General features: G+C 36.3%; 3 protein-coding genes across 3 annotated transcripts; 1 reads left to right on the forward strand and 2 right to left on the reverse strand.

Moving 5' to 3' along the window:
* Positions 1–755: 755 nt before the first annotated feature.
* LOC145131842 (protein NETWORKED 2A-like) lies at positions 756–4,788 on the reverse strand. Its single transcript, XM_079066492.1, has 2 exons — positions 4,167–4,788; positions 756–3,963 (listed from the first exon to the last, which is right to left on the reverse strand). The coding sequence occupies exons 1-2, from the start codon at positions 4,297–4,299 to the stop codon at positions 1,022–1,024; spliced, it is 3,075 nt and encodes a 1,024-aa protein (XP_078922618.1). The 5' UTR covers positions 4,300–4,788; the 3' UTR covers positions 756–1,021.
* An 806-nt stretch (positions 4,789–5,594) lies between these two features.
* LOC145169475 (transcription factor bHLH131-like) lies at positions 5,595–6,733 on the forward strand. The gene is made up of 2 exons (XM_079088031.1): positions 5,595–5,964; positions 6,167–6,733. Exons 1-2 carry the CDS (start codon positions 5,827–5,829, stop codon positions 6,716–6,718), a joined length of 690 nt encoding a protein of 229 aa, XP_078944157.1. The 5' UTR covers positions 5,595–5,826; the 3' UTR covers positions 6,719–6,733.
* A 484-nt stretch (positions 6,734–7,217) lies between these two features.
* LOC145131847 (ubiquitin carboxyl-terminal hydrolase 17-like) lies at positions 7,218–13,116 on the reverse strand. Its single transcript, XM_079066496.1, has 11 exons — positions 12,423–13,116; positions 9,687–10,704; positions 9,506–9,594; positions 9,325–9,410; positions 9,089–9,251; positions 8,867–8,990; positions 8,628–8,785; positions 8,464–8,548; positions 8,132–8,344; positions 7,981–8,042; positions 7,218–7,908 (listed from the first exon to the last, which is right to left on the reverse strand). The coding sequence occupies exons 1-11, from the start codon at positions 12,785–12,787 to the stop codon at positions 7,338–7,340; spliced, it is 2,934 nt and encodes a 977-aa protein (XP_078922622.1). The 5' UTR covers positions 12,788–13,116; the 3' UTR covers positions 7,218–7,337.
* Positions 13,117–13,195: the final 79 nt, after the last annotated feature.

The following is a 13,195-nucleotide window of genomic DNA, read 5'->3' on the forward strand; positions in this document are numbered from 1 at the left end:
TGCCTGACAAGGGTAGGTTGAGCACCCAGATATGCTCAGCAGGGTAGGTCGGGCACCCAGATATGCATGGCAGTATGTTTTGTGTATGGTATGTGGTATGATGGGGGAACTCACTAAGCTTCGTGCTTACGGTATACATTTTTGGTTTCAAGTTCATCCTTTTCAAAGAAAAGGAGCCGACACGATCGCAACGCATCACACTATGTTTCCGCACATGAGATCTTTGGGATTATGCTCTGATATTGTTTTATGATGACATGTTTTGATTATTGATATAATGATTTGACGTGGGATGATATTATGAACGTTTTTATACTATTGGTCTTTATAACAACTTATTTAAAAATGAAATTTTTGGTCATGAATTTTGGGATGTTACAGACATCCAATAATATATAATTTGTTCAATGTTCTTCAGGCCATTTATTTTTTTCCAGTGTAAATAAGTTTTTTGGGGTGTTAAATACACAATTAAAATGCATTTCAAATGGATAATTATGTCATATTCGATGTCACAGTGGGTGGACATAGGTGGAATAATTTAGGAGTAGTTTAGTGTATATATTTGTATTTGACGTTCCAAAAAAAATGTCACAGTTGACATAATGTCAATATTATGCCGACTTGAATAAATAAATTCTATCATATTCATATTGAATGCCACAATGAACAATACATCAGACAGAATTTAATATCTATTTATCCTTTTGAAATTTACCTTAATGGTGAAAGAAGACCCTAAAAAACATTGGTGGTCTATTGAATACAATTGAAAGATCAATGACAAAACTACATACTATTGGTGGTCATTTTATGACATTAACTACCTTACATATACATGAAGAACAATGAGAAACTCTAGGGTTCTTTCCATCTATAAACATATAAACTATATGCTTTAGGACATAGTTGTCAGTTGATGTCAATATCTATACATTGCTTAATCACTATAGACTATAGAGTAGTTCCAAACTTAGCTAGCTTCTTTCTCTTTCTGTGGTGATTCTTGGACTTTACTGTACTATCTTTGCAATGAGTGACTCATACCTCTTAATAGTGAAGAAGGCCTATGCTTCTTTCTTAACTTAACCCCAAAAAGGAATGACCTGAAAGGTACCTTTGACTTAGAGTTTGACCCTTTTTTCTTACCAAGATCCGCATCCAACTTTATTAATGTCTCTTCGATTTCAATATGTATCATTTTGACCCTTTCGCATGCAGCTCGTAACTCATCCAATACTTTATTATTCTCTTGCTTCATGTTAAGAAGTTCCCCTTGAAATTTTGCAGCTTGACAATCATTAAGTGGTCTGGCTTTCTTTTCAGATTTTGAATCGTCATTTGTCAAATTTGCTAATTCATTTTGAATTTCGCAAAGTGATATTAATCTATGTTGTAAATCGTCTTCTAAAATTTCACTCGACTCCAACCATAGAGTCACTTCTGCCAGCATGTCTTGTAAATGTCGATATATTGGTCGAATATCCGAGGCAAAAGAGGGAGAGTTTTGATGATAGTGGCGTTTACTAATCGCATGCCCAAGCCCATATTCGTGTTTCTTTTCTTTCCCTTCTTTTGCATCTCTTGCTTCCTGTATTTCTTTTAGTAGGTCATTTGTTGTATCTTGAAACCTGTTTATTTGGTGATATGTTGTACTAAATCTTAACCATAACTCTAAGCTCTCTTTTCTAAATTCATCGATTTCTCTACGTATCTCATCTTCTACTTCTCTAATTTCATTAGGGTCATCAACACCATCATTCAAATCTGGGTCTTTCTTTACTTCAGTCTCTAGGTTTTCATCACCATTTGAGTCTTGATCACCTTCCTTTTTTTCATCAAATTCTTCTCTTTCATGTGCCCCTTCATCAGTAGAATCAATTTCCGTAGTTTCAACTTCTTTTATAACTGAATCTTGTGCTTTTGTTACTTCAAAGTCTATATTTTTATCTAAATTTGTTTCAAAAAGTTTTAATTTTTCATGTAACGACCGAATCTCGTTATCTTTCGAGTCATTTGAATTTTTCAACATCTTCATCTCGACAGCGGTTTTGAACAATCTTGCACGATTCTTTGTTTCGGTTTCAATGAGCTTCTTTTTCAATTCCTTGTAGTTTCTCAAAGTCGATTTGTACTCCTCAAGTAACATTTTCTCTCTTTCTTCTATTTCATATGAAAATTTACGCTTCAAATTCGATTGATCTTCTTCACCCATTCGATCACCATTAACATCAACAACAATATCATGTTCTTCATTGATCACCCTTTTTGTCAATGTTTGTTCTTGTTCTTGTCCTTGTCCTTGTTCTTGCTCTTGCTCTTTCTCTTTCTCTTTCTCCTGCTCTTGCTCTTGCTCTTGCTCAAGCTCTTTTCCTCTTTCCATTTGGATATCCTTTTTCTTTACAGAATCCTCTAACTCATGACTATCTTCATTAGGTTTCATTACAAAACCCTCAAAGTCATCATTATCTTCATTAGGTTTCTTTTCTAAATCATTCTCTTCTTCTACTTCTGATCTTTTATCATATTCTTTCTTCTCTTCATCGTCTGAAGGGTTTTCATCTGGTTCAGCGATTAAAAGCTCATTAGATGCATTATCAAGATTAACACTCGCATCATCGAACCTGGTTTCCAAATGCACATTTTGCCCTTTGACTTTCTGATCAAGGCTCTGAATTCCTTCTAATTGTTCCTCAAGCCTTTTGATCTTCATCTTCATTTCATTTGAATCATCAACGAGGTTCTTGTTGTCATGTTCCAAACTTTGAAGTTGTTCATGAAGATCATCGTTTTCGAATCTAAGCCTCATCACAAGTGCAGTCTGGGACGCCAAATCAATTTCTAATATGATGACCTTATCAACAAGTTTCTCAATCTTCTCAGCAACTTTAGAGATAGTGACAGGTTCGCTTTTTCCAAGAATATCTTCTTTGATCCTCGATTTTCTATCTTCAACCGTTTCAGATTCTTTTTGGTCAAAATTACATTTGGGTTGACTTTCGATCAATCCTTCTTGACCATTTCCATCTCTATTCTCTACATTCTGTTGTTTCTCTTCGATTTTTGTTGTTTTGTCTTTAACTTGTTGGCTCGTTTGCTCCATGTTCTTAAAATCTGAATTACTGTTATTGCTCGATATCAGAGCCTCAAACTTCTTTCTAATGTCGCCAACCCTTTTGTGTTCAACCGTCGCCTCTTTTTCAACTCGATTTTGTTTATGTTTCAAGTTGGCGAGTGTTTCTCCACACATTTTCAATGCCGAAGACGCCATCAAGGTTTGAGCATCGTTATCCTCGATCACAGTCCTGACCTCCAACTCATCCTGCAAATTGCTAATTTTAGCATGCATCTCAGTGATGTTGGTCTCGATTTCCCAAAACTTTGATATCGCGTTTTCGTATGAACATTTTACAAATTCTTTTTCAGTCTGAAACCCTAAGATTTCCTTTTGAAGCTTATCGATCTCCTCAAGTGCCTCGTCTTTACTCAATCCGGAGCTTTTTACGGGAGCTTTTTCGTCGACCCCGATTTTGATAAGTCCTTTTTTTGACATCATTTTTCTTGGCATTTTCTTTTTCTTGAGCACTGCTTGAACTGCGTTCTCCATTTTTGGAAGATGGTTTAGTTTCGGTGCTTCTAGCATCGGCGTTGGCAACGGCAATGGCGCACCTGTAGGGTGCTTTTCATGTTCCTCTACACTAAACGCGAAATCTTCGTCGTCTTCTTCTTCAATTGACATCTGTACCCTTTCGGGGAAGATAACGGCGATGGTTCGATTCGCGCTTTGTAGATCTTTCGATAAATGATCGTATCTTTCTGCTAATGCTCGATATTCCCGAAAAGTATCTTCTACGAAGTTTACGATCTCGGGCCTTTTCTGATAGTATTGTTCAGCCCTAACCCTAAACGAGTCTCCATCTTCTGTGATGATTGTCATTATGTATTCTACCTTTTCCTCCATATCTGAAAGCCAACATGAGCAACACATTAATACGTTTCAAAACTCAAATAGACGCCATTGTTGAAGCTCTGAGAAATAATATTTTCTTTAAACTAACAAATTGTTGAAAATGGACACAAGTAATGTAATGCCAAAAAGAACACAACCCCACAAACTAACTGAATTTTGTTTCTCTAAGTATGAATTTTGATAAAGATATCAATACCTTGGAGATTCTGGTCCAGCCATTTTGATTGCTTGGTCCTGATGTGGCTAGCCCACCACCATGAATATGCATTTCTTGAAGCTCTTGTCAACATCCTCTTCTTCCTCTTTATTCTCCAACTAAGAATCCACATTGTCCACAAGAGTCTTTTTTTTGGTCGGACCTCTGGCTACCATTTAGCCTAATGGTTCTTGTCATGTGATTCCTCATTGCTTGAGTTTATGAAACTTGCATTAGAAGGTTATTGGATTGGTTGGAAAATGGATGATTATTTGGTCATATTGTTGGTATTCAGCAAGTTTCTTGAAGGGTAAAAGATTACATTTTTATGGGGTGGGGAAATTAATGGTGAGATATTGAAGGGGGAGTACTAAGTTTGGACCATTCAGGCGCATAAACATAGGAAACGATCACCTAATCTGCATATTAGCATTTAACAAAAGAGGGTTAAGCATGTAAAGCTTATATTTCAAGCAGGTTTGGTGGTAATAGATTTTTTATTGGACAAAACCCTCATTTTTATTTTTATGTTGAAAAAAAACATTGGCATGTTGATTTTTTTTTCCGTTTGCAACTAGCTTTCCGTTTGTTTTGTTTAATAAAGATATTCCGTGAAGTACTATTTCGGGGATGTTGAATTCCTAAGCTTATTTAGGTTAGGATGTTTGTTTGGAATTAACCTTTATATTGTGTGTGGTCCCAAAATGTACACATGAAGGAAGGAAGGAAGGAATATTTTGCAGAAATGAAGTTGGGGACCAAGCTACAACATACGAAAAACAAGCATACGTACATACCAAAACCAATTGCCAATTGGCATTTGGTGTGTTTGAGTTTGAGGTAGCCCCACCACCATTATATCAATCTGTCGCCACCTACGAATGAATCCCCTTTCACAACATTACAACCACCCTTCATTTTTGTCTTTTCCATTTACATAGTAACGACTTTATCATCAAAAATTATGTTGATCACTGTTTTTAAACAAAACATATGATATAATATTATAATGACAATATATTATGTACAAGAATTTTGCACTGCTGATTCAACAATATATTGTGTACAAGAATTGTTTACATCAAATGAATCATTAAAGTCCGTGAAATAACCATATTACATTGATTTTTAAAAATAATAATACAAAACAAAATTAGAAAATATGAGTTGTATATAGATATCATTCTACATTGATACAGAATACGACAACTGTTACTTATACATAAAGCATTATACAAAATGTTTCCTATATGGAAACAAGATCAAAGGACGCTTCTGCCAATTTTGTCACACATTTTGGACACATTTACAATATATTTATTTATATTTGTTCTTTTTATTAATTAAGTCTTCGAAATCTCAAATATCCCATCCTATTTATGTTTCCTTACAACTCAAATTCAATAACATTTATTACAAAATTATGAAAAATATTTTGAAGAGATACTTCTCTATTATATTTGCCATCAACTTGCTTAAGTATTCATCATCACTTTTCTTATTCTCCACCCCCGTTTTCTTGTCACGAGAAAGCAAAAAACATAATGGTTTCGGTTCAAAGCCATGCATGGCACCGGTGGTGATGATATGAAGATGAAGAACGTAAAGTTGAATAGTGGAATTAGTTCAAGTAGCTGCTGCTCAATTACCAGTTAGAGAAATGGTGAAACTCACAAAAGTAAAAGAGATTACTCATGAGTTAGCATCCAAAAAGCATGCCCTTTCTGAGCGTAAACGTAGAAGACGAATCAATTGCCACTACGACTCTCTTAGACACTTCTTCCCTCGAATACTCAAAGTAAGTATCAAAACACAAACATACATACATTTCATTATAATTTTGGTGCTAAAAAGTTAAAAACGAACCGATGTAGCTATTTGTTCGTTTGGGAATATCTTTTGGGGTATTAACCTACAATCTTGCATACATGATAATAAATAGAATTAATCTCCTAAATTTTTAGCTAAAAAAGATTACATTATATACGTTGCACTTGCAGAGCGATAAAGCCTCGGTGCTAGCAGAGACTGTGCGTCATTTAAAAGAGCTGAAAAAAATGGTCGCCGACCTAGCGCCGTCGCATCATGACGGAGAGCGGTGTGACAAGCAATCGTTTTTTATTCCCGGCGAGAACGACGAAATGAGCGTCGGTTACGTCGCCAGTGGCAACAAGACAGCCGTCCGAGCAATTGTCTGTTGCGAGGACCGACCGGGTCTTAATCAGGACTTGACAGAGGCGATTCATTCAGTCCGCGGGAAGGCAGTGAAGGCTGAGATGGCGACTATCGGTGGGCGAACTAAGGCGGAGGTGGTGGTGGAATTGCGGGAGGAGGACGACGTTGGGCTGTTAAGAAGAGCGTTAAAGGCTGTTGTGGAAAATCGAGTCTTGGGTCGAACCGGGTTAATCAGTCAAGGATATACTGAACCGGAATTCATTGGTTTCGGCCGGAGGTATGTAGATGGTGAAAGGCCCATATGTGATCAAATTGAAAATAGGCTTGCTGATGGCCTAATTGTAAGAAGTTTAGAGAAAAATACAAGTAAAGAGTAAAGATTATAAATATTATGTTTTGGGTTAAAACCTGTTTTTGGGGTACTAACCGAAATAAAGTTAGCTGACAACTAAAGATTTAGTTTGTGAATTGATAATGTAGCTGAGAAATATATCTTTTTAGATAAATACATAATATATTTTATTAAATTAAAAATAAAAAGAAATTAGCATGATATTTTCTTTATATTATCTGGGATCATTTTATAACCTTTTTCTTTATTAATTCGTTCCAACAAAATGGTTCTTATTTAAATATAACTAATAAAAATATATTTTTTAAAAAAAAACTACGTAACCTCATTGAACTGTTGGACTGATAAAACTGTTAAAAAACTAACTTATATTTTATTTTATTTTTGTCAAACATTACGACCTAAAAAAAAGTGTTTTAGAGATTTTGTTGAAAACTTAGCACTTTTGTGTACTAGTTAAAAGAATAAATGGTGGATGGCACTTGTATTATAATTTAATAAGGGGGAAGGGGAAGAGAGGAGAGTGACTTTAACAAACTACTACCATTACCATTACCATACATACAGAGAGATACAGATAACAACAGATACACTTATTCCCTCTCTACTCAAAAACCTCTTTTTTTTTTAAAAAGGTTTTTTTTTTACTCCAATATTCCCCTGGTTGCCGATCTTCTAAAGGTTACACTTGCACCTGGTTTGGACCCTAATCTATCCAGGTTCAAGTTAGTTACCCTAACCCTACTACAACTATTACAACTACAATCTAACTTTCTACATTCATCCTCGTTTGTCCTTGAAGTGTACAAGTGAGAAAGCCTGGAGTACAACGGGGACGGGAAGGAGGACGTCGATGAGGTGTCAGAATCCGACGAGGTCACATTCATGTTGGTGTTGGTGTTGGTGTTGGTGTTGATGTTGGTGCTGCTGTTGTTCCAGTAATCATGTTCCCAGTCACCCGGAATGTGATCACTGGAGTCCCTTTGGGTGCTGCTATCTGTGCTGCAAGAACATGACTCCGAGAAGAACCCCGAGTTGTCACTGGAGGAGGAAGATTCCTCCTCCAGACTCCGGTGCCGGTGGCCAGACTGAGAAGCCGGCTGGTAAATGCAAGCCTCCCAAGGTTCAGTGGAGTGAACGAATGTTTTGTGTTTCCGTGGATCTTGATGCTGGATTATTGAGCTGCGTATTGATCGTGGGGCCCGTGGGGAGCATCTAAACAAACAAAAAAAATGAAATTGCTTGACTAATAACATAAAAAAAAAAAAAAAAAAAAGATAAAAATACCTTGCATAAAAGAGCATGTATGCGCCTTTTGTCAATACATGTTGAAGATCCACCTCGTTCACCTACATTGACATGATATTAACTCATATAAGCATAAGAAATGAAAGGTGGTATTTTTGAAAAAAAAATAAATAAATTAGTGAACACATACCATGGTGTCGTTAAATTTGAACCATCGGTTGTGATGATTCTTAACATAGCAAACATAATGACCAGAAAAGGCATCATTCATTGTATCTACATGAACCACCACCCCATAAAGCCTGTAAACTGGCGACTTATCACTTGTCCCACTAACATACGGAGCCATGTCTAAAATCTCTGGGAACTCAACCGATTTGTTCAGCTTCCCAAATTTACCACACTGTAATACATACAATCAAATTCAGTGACATACCAAGACTTGCACAAATATCTTTTGGTAAAAATAATATATATATATATATATATATATATATATATATATATATATATATATATTACCTGAAATCTCTTCAATGCAATAGTAAGCACATTAGGAGCCTCCAATAACGTCAGTTTCTTTCTGGCTTTCTCATAGGATTTGCACCTTAAGAGCAAATTAATTAATACACTATATAACAGTGAAAAGGATGTGATCAAGAAAAGATAAGTGAACCAAAACCAACCTGCTGCATTTGTACTTGTTTTCACCATCCAGAATCTCGGTACATGTAAATTTATCCAAAGCCTCTTCCAAAGTTCCTATATCGCCTTCTATTTCAACTGTCAGATCCATCATCCTTTCATGCATCTCCGATTTGCCTCCACATTTGATGCAAATGATCTATTTATATAATCCAAAACTAAAATAAATACAAAGAGTCTGGTAATTATTTTAAATTTATATCTCAATGTCAAAAATCACCTTAGACCGTAGATAACCCCCAAAGGTAAGCCCAATCAGACTTGTTTCTTCTTCCAAACAGTTCAAGGCATTCGCTCCTGCAGCTTCCTTGATGCAAACTGCTTGCAAAGCATCGATAACATACCTGTAATTATAAATTCACTACTAGTTTAATCACACCACACAAACATAAATAAATAAGTTGTTCTTGTTCCATATCAAATTGTAACAGTAAAAGTTGACCTTAGAAATTCATGTGCATCTTCTTCTTTCCCATGCCCAAGATTGCTTCCGATGTTTTCAATATGGGTAAGTATGCGAATAGGAGACAACGGAGAGTTCCCATCTTTTGCCTTCATAACAAGGCCTTCAACCTCACATGTGAAGCACCATCCTCTCTTATCACCTAACAAACACTTTTTTTTTAATAATAGTTTACTCAGCTCAAAGAAACAACTTGTTAGTGCATGATAACATACATGCTTTGGAATGAAGCCCTTCCAGAAAATAAGCAGACAGAGGTGGAGTGTATATCAGGCACTGGAGCACCGCATTAGCATAACAGCTGCAAAATATGCATGCCATGCCATCAATATAGAAACTATTTAATTAAAAATGAAAATAATTACAAGCACATAACAGGTTAATGCCAAGCTCTACCTGTTTCCGCAATTTTTTAGGCCACAAGGCTGCAATTCAATCTTTTTTGAAGCGTACAGCTTGACAAACATTTGGTATGGGAAGAGACCCTGTATCAAAATTATACCAAAACTATCACCTTATAAATCTCATAGACTTGGAGTGAAAAATTAGATTAAACAAGAAAGGTTCCAAGTCAGACCTTGAAAGCGTATCTGTCACTTACTCCCTCTAATGACTTAGAGGGCTTGACCTGGTCAACAGCTTTTGATTTTGATGTCTTGGATCCACTTCTAATACGAGAACTTTCCGTGAGTTTGGGTGAAGAAACAGTGGCCCTATGATTGTCATCATCCACCTTCACAGGCTTTGTAGTATGAGATGCATGTCTACTACTGGTGTCCGGAGCTTTTGGTGATGAACTTATTTCCCTAGATTTGGATGTGTGGGAAATCCTACTCTTGTTACTGGAAATATCATTTGAAGAAGATAAGCTATCATCTTTAAGCACTGAAGCACGATGAGAAGGAGAATTTTTAGATTCCCTGAACTTGGAAGTATCATCCTTTGACGAATCACTGCTATCATTGAACTTGTTATTTCCCAAACCATCTATTATGACTTTATCAGCAATACATCCATTGATGATATTGCTATTCTGATTAGCAGTGTAACTGCCAGCTGAGGCAAAATCATCATGATCATTGATACTCGATTTCTTGTTATCAACAGTCGTATCCCAGAAACCAGAAGAGGTTGTAGAAGGCTCAGAAAATGAAGACTCGCTGTTTGTCCAACAAGATGAACTTGACTGAGCATCTTCATCACTTGGATTGGATCTTTTGAGATTGTTCTTCCCTAAACCAGTTGACTTTCTGGCTCTGGTAGGGCTACCCAATGTCTGGTGCAATGATTTCACTAAGTTGTCAACAGTAACACCTGCAGAAAATTTAGTAGGGGTGGTAGAGGTGGAATTTCTACCCTGCTGATGAGCAAGGGATTCATCATCATCCTTGTTATCAGAATTTTCTGGGAATCTCCCAGTCACAGACGATGTAAAAGTTTGCTGAGCTTCAGTATCAAAAGTGTCACTTTGATCTTCATGATCCACTTGCCTATAAGAGCTGCCTCCCTCATCATTGATTGGACTCACAGCAACATAGGGACGGCACTCATGTTTGTGGCCTTGTCTCCAATGAATTATTTGACATTTCCCAGAGCTGAAATTGCCATGCATAACATGAGACTTACATTCAAGAAATTAAAAAAAAGAAAAGAAAAAGTCATATTTGAAAGTGGGGCTCTACTATTGTTCACATGTCCAATTTAGTTCATACATGAAATCTCCATCACACCCATATCTAAAATTTTGAACCACCACTAGAAACTATTCACTATATAACAATCTACACATCTCAAGGTTTCTGGAAGCAGTTATAACTTATAACACACTAGTAGCAAATACAGATTCCATCTTCTAAATCATGTTCCTGTAATATTCTAGACCAAATCACCTCCAAATCTTTCTCCTTATTTGATGTATCATGTAACCATAACTACTCCACATGCCAGTTTATTCCACAAGTTAACATAATGCTCATAATATGGCTCAATAAATGATATGTTGAATTGCCAAGTACTTTAGTGTCTGCTGGATGGGTAAGCTACTGATAAAACAACATACAAATCTAAGGATTCTGCAGTGAATCACACCAAGTTTTGAGCAACACAAGGGTATTTATACAAGCGTACAACTCCACCTTTGCCAAAGTGAAATAATTATATAAAAAAAAAAAAAAAAAAAAAAGTTAAGACAGAAACATGAAGTTGCCGAAATCCAGGTTCAAAATACTCAATCTCAAAGGATGGAGTTGATAAAGATATTACAAGTCTATCATATGGAAGCATTTCAAAACGGGTCAACTTCATACTCATCACATCTTCGCTTGATAAATTGAAGGGGGGGATTATGATCTCAGATTATCATTTTGGAAATTTCCCACCATAAAGGCTAAATTGTTTCCTAAGATCCATCAAATATAATATGTATACATAGATTTACCATAAGTGTTGAGAAATACAAAAGTAAGCCTATGTCTCCCTGAAATACGACAATCTAAACCCCTGTTACTAAATTATCCTACTCACAGCTCTCTTTAAAAAAAAAAAAAAAAAAAAAAAAAAAAAAAAACATTATCTTTTATTCAAAGGATAATAGAAGAACTTTCAAATGAAACACCAGCAAAAATAGTTAAAGCCTTGATGGATAAGAATGTCTACCAAGCGCCAAATACATACTACAGACCCAACCTAAGTTTCAAAAAGATTTTTTACGTCACTAAATTCTGCACAGATGTTTGCTATATTAGAAAATGTGAGCTAATGTGAAGTCGGATGTGCCCACAAATTGTGCTAAAGATGCATGTTAAATTGCATATAAGTTATTTAGTGTTGCTAAAAACATCCATTTTATATGTCATATGTACTTCTCAATGTCCAAGCAATCTTCATTAAAGGAATTGACTACGAATTAAGAATGGGTATATGCATGAATTCCATCACAGGCTGGGCCATCAGAGCATATCATCAATTAACTCTTAACATGTCCATTACTATCTAAATTAGAAAAGGGGGATGTTCTTTGGTGACATTGTTTAAAAGGTTATCACACCCCCATGCCCTTATCAGATGGACCATTTTCAGTTAGTTTAAGCACCAACGTAGAAAGTAACCCTCCTTTAACAACTTTGTTATGCTCTATTCAAAACAAAATAACCACTTGTCCCCTCGTTTAAGCAAAGTGGAAAAGAAGAAAAAACGAGTGTTCTTTCCTAAGAATTTCCTATGTCTTTCTCCATTAGAATTAAGCACAATAACAGAACTGAAAGAAAAGGACGATTTATTTCATATTCAAGATCTTTGAATTAATTAAGCGTACCAGTAACGAACAGCTTTGCACTTGGCACAACGCGTGGTGGTGGGACAAAAGCAAACAGCACATTGGTATTGCGGTTTCAACGGAGAACCCAATGGAATCGACACGTAAGTCGGAACCGAAGCGGGAGTCAAAACCGAAACCCCAGCCGAGGGCGTAGCGTTCGCAGTGTAATAGTACGATTCTCGGGCTTCAAACTCAGCCCTAGCTAACTCCTCTGAAGCCGATACCACAAGCCTCTTAATCTCCTCACTTCTCGCTACCGAATGCCGCAATTTTCGACGGATAATGAGCACGATCACTGGCACAACCACAACCACAACCAGGAACACCAGGGAGGGAAACCCTAGATCCCGTCTAACAAGCATTTATACAAAATGATGACGCATCCAGAAAAATAACAATAAAATCCTAATTCCACAACAATCATAGAGAGATTCCTCAATTACAAGACAACTTCTCAGACAGTAATTATCAAATGATGCCTTCAGAAAGATCGAAGTCACTACTTTTTCCACAAAATTGATGCTTACAATGACGATTTCGGTACATATAAGAAAATCTTGAGGCGTGATGAGTTTCCTACTGAGTTCTTGGTGGAATCGGTAGAGATTTGCAGATCGATATTTTAGGGCTTGAGAATATTAGTACGTTAAAATACGTAAGAAACGAATTTTTTTAGCATCGAGAGACGTGAATTATCAGCTCATCTTATATTCCCGACCCGAACTCGCTAGGGATCCGATATTCAAATGTAAAAGATATTCTCGGGTAAT

This window comes from Lactuca virosa, chromosome 1 (assembly GCF_052849685.1).
Source record: "Lactuca virosa cultivar CGN04683 chromosome 1, Lactuca_virosa_CGN04683_v6, whole genome shotgun sequence".
NCBI lineage: Eukaryota > Viridiplantae > Streptophyta > Magnoliopsida > Asterales > Asteraceae > Lactuca > Lactuca virosa.

What these genes read in the sequence shown, in the direction of transcription:
- LOC145131842 (XM_079066492.1), bottom strand. Translation starts at nt 4,299, where the DNA reads ATGTGGATTCTTAGTTGGAGAATAAAGAGGAAGAAGAGGATGTTGACA. An exon ending in GCTGGACCAGAATCTCCAAG is followed by an intron (nt 3,964 to 4,166) that starts GTATTGATATCT and finishes GTTGGCTTTCAG; the next exon opens with ATATGGAGGAAAAGGTAGAA.
- LOC145169475 (XM_079088031.1), top strand. Translation starts at nt 5,827, where the DNA reads ATGGTGAAACTCACAAAAGTAAAAGAGATTACTCATGAGTTAGCATCC. An exon ending in TCTTCCCTCGAATACTCAAA is followed by an intron (nt 5,965 to 6,166) that starts GTAAGTATCAAA and finishes TTGCACTTGCAG; the next exon opens with AGCGATAAAGCCTCGGTGCT.
- LOC145131847 (XM_079066496.1), bottom strand. Translation starts at nt 12,787, where the DNA reads ATGCTTGTTAGACGGGATCTAGGGTTTCCCTCCCTGGTGTTCCTGGTT. An exon ending in GATGCACATGAATTTCTAAG is followed by an intron (nt 8,991 to 9,088) that starts GTCAACTTTTAC and finishes TTATAATTACAG; the next exon opens with GTATGTTATCGATGCTTTGC. An exon ending in GGGGTTATCTACGGTCTAAG is followed by an intron (nt 8,786 to 8,866) that starts GTGATTTTTGAC and finishes TTATATAAATAG; the next exon opens with ATCATTTGCATCAAATGTGG.